Raw genomic sequence first — 14,920 nt, forward strand, 5'->3', positions numbered from 1 at the left:
GCACCGACCCCTGCCCCTTCCCGCCGGCCCAGCGCGGTGTCAGTGGCACAGCGGCGTAGCAGCCGCGCCCCCCAAGCCGAACCCGCGGCCTCAGCCGCCGCTCTCCCCGCCCCCGGGCCGAGTGTGCGGAAGCGGCCTGACGCGCGGCGCTGGCGGCGCCCGGCATTGTGGGAGCGGGGGGGGCCGCGGCGGCGGCGCGGGGCAGGGGAAGGGGCCGGAGCCGCGGCTGACGGGTTCCGGTGTCAGGCGCAGACGTGTCGGCCGGGGCCGTAGAGGGAGAGGCGCTGCCCCTGCCCGCTCGGAACAGCGCCCGGCCCGGGGCCGGCCCGGCGGCGCCATGTCCGGGACCAGCAGCCCCGAAGCCGTGAAGAAGCTGCTGGAAAACATGCAGGGAGACCTGCGGGGCCTCAGCCTGGAGTGCCGGAAAAAATTCCCCCCCGTCAAGGAGGTGAGGGGCGGGCTGGGCTGCGCTGCGCCGGGCCGGGGCGAGCGGCGGGCGATGCTCCGGGGGGCCTCCCTCGCCGCGGAGCCCGGCCGGAGCGGAGGCTGCCGGCGTGCCCGAGCCCCCGCGCCCTCCGCCCGGCGCCGCTCCCGGAGAGGTCCGTTCTCCATGGCCGCGGATTGCCGAACGCTGTCTGTGCTCAGACGTGGCTTCGCCCGTCGTGTCTGTCTGTGGGTTGTTGGCTGTAATGCGTCACCGAGGCAGGGGCCGCGGGCCGGGCTAGTTTACCCCGCGGAGTGGGGCTGGGGGGACGCAGCATCTGTTGACAGAGGCAAGATCGGGACAGCTCCGCTTCGCCCCCAGCGCCCTCCCGGGGGGAGAGGCAAAGTTTGGCTCGGCTGTCTCGGCATCGCCTCACGGAAGTCGCCAGCGGCGGGCTCGGTACCGAGGGTCTGGGCGTCCCGGCCGGCTGCGGGTGCCTGACGGGCAGCGCCGCGGTGGCGGCTGCCGGTGGCCGAGGAGGGGCAGCCCCGCCGGGAGGGAGCGCCGCAGGCCTCTCAGGCCGCCTCCAGGTCTGCCTCTGACCCGTGTAGGGAAGGCACACGCGTTGTGAAGTGTGGCTCCTGACTCGGTGTACCCTGTTTCTCAGTGTTGCACATCTGTACCTGCCGGTATTAACTGTGTGCATCGCAGGCGATCGGTAGCGTACCCCGTCGTTTTGGGATTATGTGGCTTCCCGGGATATGGTGACAACCGAGGAAGCTTGACAGACACAGAAGTTTAGGTTACTTTATTCTCCCTTTGAAAAAAGTCCATTAATAAACTGATGCCGTTAGGATTGTATGCTTTATTTTTCAAACCTCAGTTTTACTCTGTGTGCAGCTTGAGACTTCAGTAGTCTTGATGAGCAGGATTACTTTAACTGAAGGGCAGTCAGAATTTTTCTCTCTATTTTAAAGTATCCATTTTAACCAGAGTGTGTTTCTCTAACGTGTTTACACAGTTTAACTTCCACTATCAGTAGTCTGCCACTTTCCGTTTAAAAAAATATTTTTTTATGCAATAGTGGAAGGAAAAATACTAATACATCAACTTAGATTAAGCTGCAGAACTAGAAGGGTGCCTTGGAAAATGTGGTAAAGACTGTCAGTTTGGGAGAAAGGAATTGCATGTATAATGTGACTTTAGTTCCAACTAATGGTAGCATATTCAATGTTGTATGAAATAGTATACACTTTAACAGATTAGTTGAAGCTAATGGTTGTGCTTGTTTTGAAAGGCATGAAGTGACGCACCGTAGCAGAGCATGCTATATACGATTGTAGGTTGCAGAGGAATGCTAGAGTGTTTGAGAAATGTGTGTGGTCACAGAAAAACAAGAGGGGATTGTGATCAGCTCTGAAAAATTGAGTGTGGTCACATGTAAATAAGAAAAAGTTGTGGTCAGTGGAACAGAAATCTGTGTGTGTGTTTTGGAGGGCAGTGGGGGTGCTGCTTCCACTTTCTCCTGTGTATTACTGTGTGACTCTAAGTTGTTTGGTCTCTGAACAAGTTTCCCCACTGTGTTAATGTTTACTTTCTTCAAGGTCTGCAAAGGCGGTGGACAGTGTAATTCTTAAGCCAGTATTCTGAGTAATATTTCATTATGTTTGCCACACTGAAGCTTAGAGTAACTACTGTGTGTGCAGTTCTTGATACTTGTTCAGCATGTTTGTCGTATTCTTGTGTAAGTACAACTTTTGCATTATTCCCTTTTACATCTCGACAGCAATTTGCATAGCTTCCGCAAAGCTTAACAAAGCTTTCCACAGTTGCCTGGAGTTTGAGTGGGCTTATGGAATAGCACTGGAAGCTGTTCCTAAGGAGGTGGGACTCTTTCTGCTGGGAGTTGTGGTCTCTTACAGAGAGGTCTGAGGTGAGAGCAGCCCTACAGTAGAATGTACGATACAGCCGCAGGAAACGATCTTGCTTTCTCACTTCTGGAAGACTTTTTTTTTTTTTTTTTCCCCCTAGTTTTAAAGGAAACGGGCGTCCTTTTTTCTCAAATCTCACTTGCTAAATAGGTATTTTAATCGCATGCGTTTGATCTGATTAGGATTAGATTTGGCTAGAGTGATCAAAGGAATGGCATGTTCTTCTTACTGATTTGGAACAGCATCAGCCTTTTAAACCATGTCTTAACACAGGCTTCTTAAAACAAATTCCTGGTACTTATAATCTCACTGTTGTACTTACAGTGTAAAACTAGGCTATCCTCATCGCTACCACATGCATTGTAACTTATGAATTTATCTTGCAGCTGATGTGTATGCTTCCATGTCACTTAATAAACTTACCATACTGTGATAGAGGTGTTAAAAAACTCTTAGGCCAAAATTATGAGCTGTATTGTAGGTGTTAGATTTGATAGGCACTTTATGAAGGTAAAATGCTTCTAATAATATTTAAAATTTCTGATGTAATATAAAATTTTGCTCACAGCTACTTATCATCAGCCATTTCTAAAATTGTTTGTCTTTTGGGTTTTTAAAATTATTTTTGTATTAATACTGGTAAAAATTCTGCAAAATTAGTTTACCCCAACTGTGGAGTCTTGCAGACTGTGGGATTTAGACCTTATCCTCAGTTAAAAGCTGGAAGTAAGGTCTTAAACCCTTACTGGAAATGGAACTTGGAATTCTTTGCTGTTTTAAGCACTTTTCATCTCATATTTTTCTTTTTTTTTTCCAATTTTTTACTTCTGAGTCTGCAAAGCTTTCTTAGTAGGTGACATTTATGTGGAAATCATGTGTTTGTAAGTCCAGTCACTTACAACAGTGGATTCTGAGGTTTTTGCTGACTTTTTGATAATCTGTTAAGAAACATTGAAATTACTGAATTTCTCCCAGTGTTAAGCTTATGACACAAATAAATATGTGGCAAACTTCCTTCCTCTTAGTTAGGGCTTTTAACTAAGAAATAACAATGTATTGTTGGCTCCAAAGCAGTCCACCCTTGTGTTTGCTCCATGTAACAAATAAAACTCAAGTAGGATTTTCCTAGGTGGTGTCACTTAATAGATGAAGAATGAGAGCTGCAGAAAGAATCTGTGGGTTTGAAATTGTGTTGCTGACAATGTTTGGGGATTAACTGGCATACTAGACTTACTTTTCTTAAGGGTGTAGGGAATACCAGTTACTATTAAACTTCAGACCCACATTTGTCTGTTGCTAGGTGGATTTTCTGTTTGATACTTCCTCAGATCAGCACCGAATACTGTGTGTACTAAGTGTACTAAGCATGAAAGCTCTGTGCTATGACCAAGGGGTGATTGGTCTGCGATATGCCAAAACTGTTTATGTTGGCAGATGTATAAATAATAACAATGCTGAAAAACATATTTGTATTTTCACAATATATTTCTATTTTGCAGTTAGAAAAATAGACAGCAGCCACAAATGTGATAGAAGTTCTCAGGGCAAGTGTAAATTAAACAGTATCTTTTGGAGCTTGAAATTACAGAGGATGAAGCAGTCTGGTACAGGCATCAGCCATGCTCATGTTATTTTAAGCAATCTGACATTTCTCCTAGTAAACAATACTACATTTTCATTATTGTGTCATTTTTAATATGATCAGCTCTAAGCTTTGCTCTGTACTAGAGAGCACTGTAATGCTTCTAACTCTGGACTGAATTGCATGGCACCCACATAGAGCTTTATGAACTATTTTAACCTGCTAGTGGCTGGACTTCCAGTGTTCTGTGCTGGGTGTGCTGGTGGTGCTCTCTTTAGTGAACTCGAGTAAGAATTTTGTTTTACTACAAAACTGAAAGTAGTTCATTGTGCTAAATAGGTTACCTGTTGTTTCTTATTACTGAATGAAAATACCATTCTGTAAGTTGCATCTGATTTGGCTAGATAATTTCACTGCATAAGACGGCTTAGAAATACAGCAAGGAAATATTTATAATTAGTAGAAATAATGGAGTTAAAGGGAAAGTAAATATGCCCAAAAAGTTCTTTTCAGCCTGAATTCCAGTTGTATGTAACACTTTGTTTACAGAGATCCAGTCCAACATTTTCAACTTTCTAGTAGGCTTGTAGTCTCTATGTTGACTCAGGTTTTTTTTTCTTGACTTTTAAATAGCAGTAAAAGCAAAATGCACTTTACAAAAAAAAAACCACGTGAAAAATATTAACTGTTATCCAGCTTCCTGCACAGTTAACAGGAGTGCTTGTGCTGGTAGGAGAGGGGCAAGAGGGCAGGCGAGGTTGGGCAGGCAAGGACCTCATCCTCCCATGACAGGGTCTGCTTGGCGTGGCTTAGACACTTCGCAGGACACAACATGCATGCCCTCTGCTTTGCAGTTGTGTAATGGATTGCAAGTGTCTGTGTGTTTTAGGATGTTTGCTGCTGTGGTGATTTGGAATAGTAGGGCTGGAAAACAAGTAGTGTTTAACCTCCCTCAACCTGGAAGAGCAGCACAATTTTAGCTTTGAATACTTTGGTCGGTGCTCTCTTGAGACTCTTGAAAGATGGCTTTTGATATCCTCTGTGCTGTTTCTTTTCCAGATCTTTGTTTGAAACAGCAGCATTGCTTTTATGGAGTTGTGTATGCCTTTGGCATACAGACATATTGTAAATTAATTTGCTGTATCTAGGAGAGGTAATAGAATCCAATTTTGCAATTGTGTTTTCCTTCTTTTATAAGTAACTTTACTTGCAGGCAAGTTGCCTTACAAAATTAAAAAAAAAAAAAAGTCCAAATTTGAGTGACTTCTGGATAAAGCAAACTTGAATTTTTTTATTACAGAAGAAGTGATATGGACTAGCTGAGCCAAGAGATAGGATTTGCCCTTTCTGGCAGGTTATCTGTTGTGTTCTGTAAACACAGGTTTTGTTTATACATTTCTTCCTTTGAAGTTCACTCCTGTCTGCACTGACTGACATACATCAGTTTCATGCCCTGGGTTAAATCATTCTCGTTTTGGAATAATATACTGATCCTGAACATATCTTAGGGCTAATGCCAGATATTAGTTGGGAAGCTTGTCCTTTTGGGGCACATCTCTGATGTCATTGGGTAGTTCTATGAAACTAAATATGAGAATGTATTGCAGAATTTAAGCATATGTTAGAAATAGAATCATAGAACAGTAAGGGTTGGAAAGGACCTTAAGATCATCTAGTTCCACCTCCCCTGCAGTGGGCAGGGACATCTCGCACTAAACCATGTCGCCCAAGGCTCTGTCCAACCTGGCCTTGAACACTGGCAGGGATGGAGCATTCACAACCTCCCTGGGCAACCCATTCCAGTGCTTCACCACCCTCACTGTAAAGAACTTCTTCCTTATACCTAATCTAAACTTCCCCTGTTTAAGTTTGAAGCCATTAGCCCTTGTTCTACCACTACAGTCCCGAAGGAAGAGTCCCTCCCCAGCATCCTTGTAGGCCCCCTTCAGATACTGGAAGGCTGCTATGAGGTCTCCACGCAGCCTTCTCTTCTCCAGGCTGAACAGCCCCAACTCTCTCAGCCTGTCTTCATACGGGAGGTGCTCCAGCCCTCTTATCATCCTCGTGACCCTCCTATGGACTCGTTCCAACAGCTCCATGTCCTTTTTATGTTGAGGACACCAGAACTGTACACAATACTCCAAGTGAGGTCTCACGAGAGCAGAGTAGAGGGGCAGGATCACCTCCTTTGACCTGCTGGTCACACTTCTTTTGATGCAGCCCAGGATACGGTTGGCTTTCTGGGCTGCAAGGGCACAGTGAAGCCGGCTCATGTTAAGCTTCTCATCAACCAACACCCCCAGGTCCTTCTCTGCAGGGCTGCTCTGAATCTCTTCTCTGCCCAACCTGTAGCTGTGCCTGGGATTGCCCGACCCAGGTGCAGGACCTTGCACTTGGCTTGGTTAAGCTTCATAAGGTTGGCATCAGCCCACCTCACAAGCATGTCAAGGTCCCTCTGGATGGCATCCCTTCCCTCCAGCGTATCAACCGAACCACACAGCTTGGTGTCGTCGGCAAACTTGCTGAGGGTGCACTCAGTCCCACTGTCCATGTCGCTGACAAAATGTTGAACAGGATCGGTCCCAACACCGATCCCTGAGGGACACCACTCGTTACAGGTTTCCAACTGGACATCGAGCCATTTACCACAACTCTTCGCGTGCGGCCATCGAGCCAGTTCTTTATCCACTGAGTGGTCCTTGTCTCTCCAGTTTAGAGACAAGGATGTTGTGTGGGACAGTGTCGAACGCTTTGCGCAAGTCCAGGTAGATGACGTCAACTGCTCTGCCCCTGTCCATCAGTTCTGTGATAAAGATACATATCAGTTAATTTGGTTTGTAATGTCAAAGTGATCATTAGGATTCCTAATGCAACTGGAAGGAACAGTTTAAGTGTGAATATTAGCTGTTTGTTCTGTAACAGTAATAATATTTCAGGAAATCTGTTGAATGTAGTGCACTACACAGATTGGATAAGGCTAAGAAAGAAAATAACATGCTGAAATGCCTTGTGATTTAGGCATTTGAGTCACTTGATGTGTTACTAACATTGAGTGGTTTCCGATAGTTATGCATTCAGGCTACTCTAGTGGTAAAAAGATGAGCCAAATGGACTTGGCAAAGAGCAAACCTTTGCAGATACTCCATTTTCTCTAGGAGTAACCAAGTTTTTGGGTATCCTGCTTTATTTTTTAATAAAATGGATTAAATAATTCTGATGCTATGGCCTACAGGGAACTTAACCTACACTGAACTTTTCAGGTTGGTTAATTTTCAGGTGTTCACAGTATTAGTTCAGAAGGATGCAAATATTTTAGAGTTTTTTATTTGCTTTAATGGGTATTCACTGATATTTTAAAGGTCTTTTGAAATAGAGAAGCTCTGCTCTCTAAAATGTATATTGTCGTGATTAGGCAGCTTGCACTCAAGCATGCATTTTGTGCGTGTGACTGGAGATTATTCTGTAGCATTCTTTAGTTGCCAGCCTGTAGCTGAACCAGTAATTTGAAACAAGCGATCCGTAATATTCCTATAGTTCCTTTTATAATTCCTGATCTTTACCAGTTGCCGCCTCTGCTAGCTTCGTGTTTGGAATCCATTAATTTTACAGTGGTTTTTATTCAATATTGATCTGTGTACAGTAGTATTTTTTCAAAGTTATGTTTTTAAAAGTCTGCTGTTATGTCTCTAGGGGACCTTCACCTAGTCAAATGTGTTCTAAGCTTCAGGATTTATTATAAATCCTGAATTTCATATCATCATTTTAGTCTTTGATAAGAAATGTTATGTATTCAAAAATTACATCATGCACACAGACCTAGTTTCTCCATCATATAATACCTTGCAATTTAATGAATGAAAAAAATTGACTAAAATTTTTCTGTATGTCAGTCTATCTGTAAAGTTTTCAAGTTGGACTTCAGTACAGTATTTGCGTGCCCAGCTTAGAGTGTCTAAGCTCCCTTCATTGATTGTGCAGGCTCAGTTTGTTATGAAAATGCTGTCAGTAGAGCCGAATAGCTGTTCCAGAGATCCTGTAGCCAGGGGATTGATTCACTCTGTCACCTACACGTTAGGTATCCTTGCCACTTGAGACACATTCTTCCTTGGCTTCTAGCAGCTGGTCCAGAAAAGCATGGATCTTCTGCTGTGTGCATGTAGTTGCCTTGGCTACAGAGGCCTAAGCTTAGACCTCTGTATTCAGCCCCTATTAGCGGGTCAGCTGAATTAGCTTAAGGAAAGGCTTTAAGAATTAAGGAACATTCAGTAGAGACTAAATTGCCATTGTAATAGGAGTCTTAATATTTAAATTGGTGCATCTTAATCTCTGATTTAATCTCCATCTGCCTCCTATAGCTTCCTGGAAATTAAACAGGAAACCTGTAGCAGAAGTTTGAAATTCTTGATGACTCCAGTTCTCAACTAGTGCCCGGTGTCGATTGTTATTTCTTTTTATCAGGTGCCTGGCAAACAGGCATTGCTGTGTCTGACTGGGTCGCTCTGAATATAGTATTTGTGACAAAGCCTCAGGAGTTCCCTGATTCCATCTGTTCTAGTTGACAAAATTATTTTGAACTTCAAGTGTAGATCTCCTAAAGCTCTGAAACATGGTGGTGGTGGATTTTGGTGGTGGTTGTTTGGGGTTTTTTGCATTTATTTGCTTGTTTTTAGGTTTTTGGCTTTTTTTTTTTTTTAAATGTAGAATGATGATTGTTGTGACAAAGTATGTAATGAAAATTCAAGTGTTCTATTTCAGTGATTTATAATCAGTTGTGTTGTACTCAGAAATCCATTAATGGTAGACATAGGTGCTCTCAGGATATCCATACGCTACGTATATATTAAAAAATATATAGCATACTTATATAATTTATATGTAATGTAATAGAAAATACAGGGCACACCCCAATTCTGTCTGACTGTGGAAGAGAGAAATATAACTTAAGTTTTTTGCTAATTGACTGTGTTTCTCCTGTATCAAGTCTTGGTTAGCTTTTTTTCTTTCTGTCTACATCAGTGCTGTTCAGTAATGAGTTGTTTTATTCATTCTGATTTGTTCTGTTGATTATATGTGATGGTTTTTCCAGCTGAGGTGTAATATTTTGATTGTCAAATGAAAACTGATATTAAATATTGGTATTTCATTATCTGTATCTCCACATTCACGTCAAGTGAGGTACCTCCAGAGGCAACAGCTCTGAAGCAGTTTATATACCACTGGCACTTCTCCTGGCATTACTGATGATTAACCTTCAGGATTCTGAATTGGCTGCTGATACTGCAAACTGACAATTTCAGAAGATTAATGAACCAGAGGAATAGTCACTCTTGTCAAGTGAAAGAGCATTTTTAATACAAGGGCAACTATATTATATGCACTAAAGCTGGAAATGAACAAGGTTGTGTGTTTTTAAAAAATAACAAACAAAACCTGCAATATCATAAATCTTGAATTGGTGGAGAAAATGTGTAATACAATGATTTAATGCTTTTATTTTTTCTCAAAGCTTTGGAGCTCTGGTAATTGAGAATGGCACCATGCTGAAGCAGAGTCAAGTCTAGCAGGAAGTGGTGTTGTGCCTGTTGTTAGGATCAGAAATGTACTCTATTTCCTTCATTGAGCACAAATGCATCATGATGTAGAATAAAGCAGAGCAATTTTGCTTCTGTCTCAGATTAAGTGTGAACAGTTGAAGAAACTACTTTGTATATGAATAGAGACTGACTGCTTGGATTTCTCATCTTTATATGCTAAATAAATGTGATACAAATGATATATTATTGATTGAAAAAGAGTTAATCATGCTGTTCAACAATTCACATAAATCACACTTCCCCCGCCCCCCCCCACCCCTAAATTGGGAAACTAGCTGGTTTTGTATAAAGTTTTGTGATAAAGTGGTTTACCAAAATACTATTTTCAATTTATAGGAAAATTAGTACTATTTTACCATTATTGCTGAGATTCTGTGGAAGAAAAATTAGAGTGAGAAACTCGTGCAGGAATTGTAGAACATGAGGTGATTTAAAAGGAGCATTATTGCTTTCAGTGTTTCCTGCTTTCTTTCTTTACTTGTACATACATCCAGGATGGAGCACACACCTGAACACTGCAAACTGCGTTGTGTTCACTGCAGCCTCCCTATAGGAAGCTGTGGACTTTAATGAGCCCTTCCCTTCATCCTGTCTTCTTCAGGCTGAACAAGTGCAGCTCTTACAGCATCTCCTTATCTATTGTTCTCCATCTGCCAGCTGTCTTGGTAGACCTCCACTGGACTTGCCCCAACATGTCAATGGCTTTCCTGCACTGGGCAGGCCAACACTGGATGTGTTACTCCAGCAGCAGTCCCACAAGAGACAAAGAGAGGGAAGGACTCCCTTTGCACGACCCGCTGCCTCTGTTCTTGCTAATACAGGCCAGCATGCAGTCGGTCACCTTTGTTAGAAGGGCTCACTGCTGGCTCTTGGTTCCACTTTGTTATCTACCTGGTAGACAGTCCACTTCTGTCCTGTCTATCAGGACCCTGGGTCGTTTTCTGCAAAGCTGCTTTGCTGGCTGCAAAACCAGCCCCCGGCCTGTACTGGTGCATGAGGCTGGACATTGCATTGGCCTTTGTTGAACTTCATGAGGTTCTTACAAGGCCATTTCTCAGCCTATCTGGGTTCCTCTAAATACGCAGCCCACCCCACGTATGTTGAACAGTACCCTGAATTTTATATTTGTCTGCAGACTCTTAATTCTTTATCCAGACTGCTAATAAAGATGTTAAATGGTATTAGTGCCAGTAACCATCCCCAGGGAGCACTACTAGTAACTGGTTACTGACTGGACTTCATACCATTTGTAATGATCCTTTGAGCCAATTTTTCTGCCCACTTTACTGTCCACTTGTTCATATCTCACAAATTAGATTATAAGGATGCAACTGGAAATGGTGTCAAAGGTATAGCTGTAGTAAAGGTATAAAGTATGTAGTGCTCTCCTCTTAACCCACACAGCCTATCCTCCCACTGGCAAAGGCAGTTGGGTTGGTGAGGCTCATGCTAAATTCATGTTGGCTGTTCCTAGTCACGTTCTTGTCCTGCATGTGCCTAGAAATGGCTTCTGGGACGATTTGTTCCATAGTCTTCCCAGTGAATGACGTGAAGCTGACTGGCCTGTAGTGACCTGAAAAGCTCTTCACTGCCCTTACTTGAGATATGTGTGGCACTTACCTTTCCCGAGTAACCCATCAATAACCTTCCCAAGTCACTGTGACCCTTACAGAGCATGCCCTTCCAGTGACATTGGCTCTTGGGTGCATGGGCTTGTGTGTGTCCAGTTGACTTAAGTACTTGGTTCATGTACTCCCTGCCTGTATCTGCCTTTACGATGGTCATGCTCCACTCCCAGAGACTCTGCTAGTAGGCTTTGCTCCAAGCCAGTAGAATGTGAGCAAGCTTTAATCTAAATACATTAAATCATTCAATATAATAAATCCCTGTGAGTGCACAGTGCTGTCAAATCAGAGCTGGCATTTCACCAGTTTAAATTACAGATAGAATGAGCATATATGAAATAGAAGGGTCTGAGTAGGGATTGTACTCCTGGGAAGACAAAAATACAGAAGGCAAGTACGGTGCTTTTTAACACAAATGTGGTGTAATCAGGTGCTTTCATGAGGTTGATTTAGTGTGGAGCTTTTTGTGAGTTGGTCTTTTCCAAATAATAGTTTAGCATTACAGTAATGGTCCAGAATGTGCTTTTGCAAAGCAAGCCAGAATAACAATGAAATGAAACTGTACTACAGACACAAGGATCTCTTATCTAAAGACCCTAACTGTAACACTAACCCTATTAGATACAGGGTTAGTGTTCCAGTTGGAAAGGCACATAATGATTAATAGAAAAAAAATTGCTCTTTTTATTTCAAGTAATAGGTGTGCAAGTGACCATAGATGACATATATATTACTTTAATTCAATCTTAGTAAAAGGTTGGCAAACAATGTAATGTAAATACCAACACAGGCTGTCGTTCCTGAAAGAATTCCTGAATGCTTTTCTTTTTATAAGAGAGAAATCAAAAGGTTGTATAGTATAAACTGCAAATCTTACAGCAGTTTTGGTGTCTCTGGAGAGAGCAATTTGCTCTGAACACAGAATCAAAACACAAATGGTCATTCAAAGCAGTAGCAGTGGAAACAATTTTTTTTTTTTACTAACTTTTGGTAAAAATACTCTCACATTTAGAAGCTCATATGAAAACATGTTTAATGCTAGATCAGGCCTTAGTAGAAACTAGCGCATGGCTGGTTGTTCCATTAAATACCTTTATGTGTCTATATAATTTTTGGTTAAAAAAGAAGAGGTGCTACATCTGCTCCTCATTGTGAGATACCAGCTTCTTTGAAGATCAGCAAGTTGATCCTTTTCAAAACCTTTAAAAAAACCCTTTTTTGAAACTTCTAAAAAACCGCTGATATGGCAGAGACAGTGGGTGGGGTTTTTCACTTTCTGGAAGGGGTCACTGTTAAGAGAGAGATTTGAGATTAGAGTTTTGTCATCTTTCCCTTATGAAAAGCTGTTAACTATGTTGTTACTTTTCACTGAAAGAAGGGTAGCTTTTTCACGTTTACTCTGTGAAGAAGTAAGGGCAAATCCATAGGGATTACTGTGGAGCAACTGACGGACTGTTGAATTACATCCCACCTGACCCCTCTGGTACCTTGCTTGCTCAGTCATATGCATTGCAGTAGAGGTCTGCAGTGTCTTTGCTTGCGGGAAGTAAACCACTGAATAATTATATGGTTACACGTTCCAGCATATGCCATGCCATTATTCCTTGTGGACGTTCTTGGCCTGCCAGGTAACATCGTTGTGATCATGGAGTTAACTATAGTGGTATCTTTTGGTGGGTTTGCGAGCTTCCACAGCGTCCCTGGAGGACAGGTTTGAGGAACTGGTGCCTTTCAGATGCACTTACCGCTCTGCTGCTGATATGGGTGGCTTGCCTCTACATCATCCTGAACAGTACCTAAATTCTCCGTTTGTCTTATTTTGATTTCTGTGAAGGGTGATTTCCACGTAATCAGCAAATACTTGGTAAATTCCAAGGAAGTAGAAAGGTGATGGGGCAAGTTTTTGAGCCTGGAGGGTCTTGTTGAATTTTGCTGTGAGACTATTGATTGATTAAAATCAGATCAAAGTACTGAAAGAGATTGACTTAAATATGTGCTATCACCGAGAGTCAGTTTCTGTTCTTCATTAATATTTCCTCTCCCCAAACTCAATAATGGCAAGAGTATGTTTGAGACATTTTATTTCAGTCATTTCACAATTATTAAAGTAGCAGAATAGGAAATGTAATTGACTGACTGAAGGTTTCGGGTATGCTTGAGCTTTGTTATGTTACAGGAATTGCATGTACTTGCTTTTTAAAATTAAAGAGATACTGGCTTGCTCATTAGACTACTAGTAACTGGAGTGCTAAGGGAAACTGGTAATGTTAATTTTAAAAGTGGTGACTGTTTTAAAAACATAGTGCCTTACATTTGTGTGAAAGTAAATTATCATATTTGTACTCATAAAAACAGTATGATGCTGGGCATCTCCTTGATTAGTGTGTTTGTAAGATCCTTTTCTAATAGGGCAGTGACCTGGAGAGAGCTATAGTAATTGGTGTAAATTTGTAAACTTAAAATCTATTAACATCTTAGCAAGTTAAATTGATGCAATCCAAATACACTTTTATACTGATGTACACAGAATAGCCAGGTAACTGTTCATAGTCTCATTTATTTTGTTGCTTATTTGGGATCAACTGAGGTAATCTTTCGGTAAATGTTAATATGTTGTGGTTTTTACATAGATAGTGGAGGGTTGTTCTGGTTTGTGGCACTTTTGTTTTGTTGTCTTGTCCTTTTAGGATGTGTAGAGTGTAATTAGTTTTTAACTATGAACATTCTGAATTGGGATTCTAAATAGAAACCATAGCGTAATGCAGGTAGCCACAGAACTTTCAATATCTTGCGGAGAAAAGCTGTTATATTCAGAACGGTAGTAAAAAGTCTGATAGCTTTGTTTTACCTTAGTTTTTAAAAAATGTATGCTATTTTATATAAAGCTAGCATGGAAACAACCGACTGGGAGACACTGTGTTGGAAATATTTTGTTTTTTCTTCTTTGTGCAAGGTGCAGTGTTTGCAAATGTCACACATGTGGGGAGGCTTAGTATTTCTTTGATTCGGAGTGAGTTTGTCACTCCTGGCAATAGAGAAATCGATTGCCAGTAGATGCGATGAGGTTTAGTTTGAAGGTAATTGAAATTGTACTGTGACAAATCCTTCCTATTAATTAATAGGAACAATTTATTGTGACAAGACCCCCCCTAATTAGCTGACAATTTATAACTGAAGAACGAGTATTGACTGAAAACTTAAGACACTTCAAGACATTCAGTTAACATAATTAAAATAAATGAGAACTGCATTTGGCGTGCCTCATTTTAGTTATGTGAAAGATATATTTGCATGTCACTTTGTGTTCATTTGAGCATGTTGTATGTTAGTTCAAACACTGTGGATATTATTCTGTCTATATTTTTAAAGTAGAAACATTATGTTCAGCAAAGCTTAAATAATTCTCAGAATTTCACATATCTCTTAAATTATCTTAAGGCAGTTTCTGTGTTGTTTTGGAAAATAATTTAAAGTTGAAAATTTCATTTCTGCATTGCTAATGTAACTATTTTGATAAATACATATATAAACTTACAATTAAGATACTTGGTTATGAATTTATACAGTCATCTTAACTTGACTTTCTGGGAAATCTTGGAGTAGTGTTTTGGTGGAGAGGGAATATTACTACTTGGTAGAACTTAATGTACTGTCACTTTCATATTTCTTCTGCCACAGCTTGTCTGCTTCTCTAATCTGTTTTACATAGTGATGGCACACTTCTTTTAATAGTAGTATCAGAGAAAAAATGGAAATGTTTAGTG

The 14,920-nt window shown here is 41.6% G+C and overlaps 1 protein-coding gene across 13 annotated transcripts in view; it reads left to right on the forward strand.

Annotated features, from left to right (window-relative positions):
• The first annotated feature begins 214 nt into the window (after positions 1–214).
• Positions 215–14,920, forward strand: part of MON2 (MON2 homolog, regulator of endosome-to-Golgi trafficking) — a 96,248-nt gene continuing 81,542 nt past the window's right edge. For 10 of the 13 annotated variants that reach the window (XM_030480376.1, XM_030480364.1, XM_030480375.1 and 7 more), the window contains exon 1: positions 215–448. In XM_030480376.1, the coding sequence (XP_030336236.1) occupies positions 338–448 (111 nt within the window). In that variant the 5' untranslated portion in view covers positions 215–337. The remainder of the gene's footprint in view (positions 449–14,920) is intronic. The other 3 variants (XM_030480371.1, XM_030480374.1, XM_030480369.1) reach the window with 2 other exon arrangements.

The sequence above is a fragment of the Strigops habroptila genome, chromosome 3 (assembly GCF_004027225.2).
Source record: "Strigops habroptila isolate Jane chromosome 3, bStrHab1.2.pri, whole genome shotgun sequence".
Classification (NCBI taxonomy): Eukaryota; Metazoa; Chordata; class Aves; order Psittaciformes; family Psittacidae; genus Strigops; species Strigops habroptila.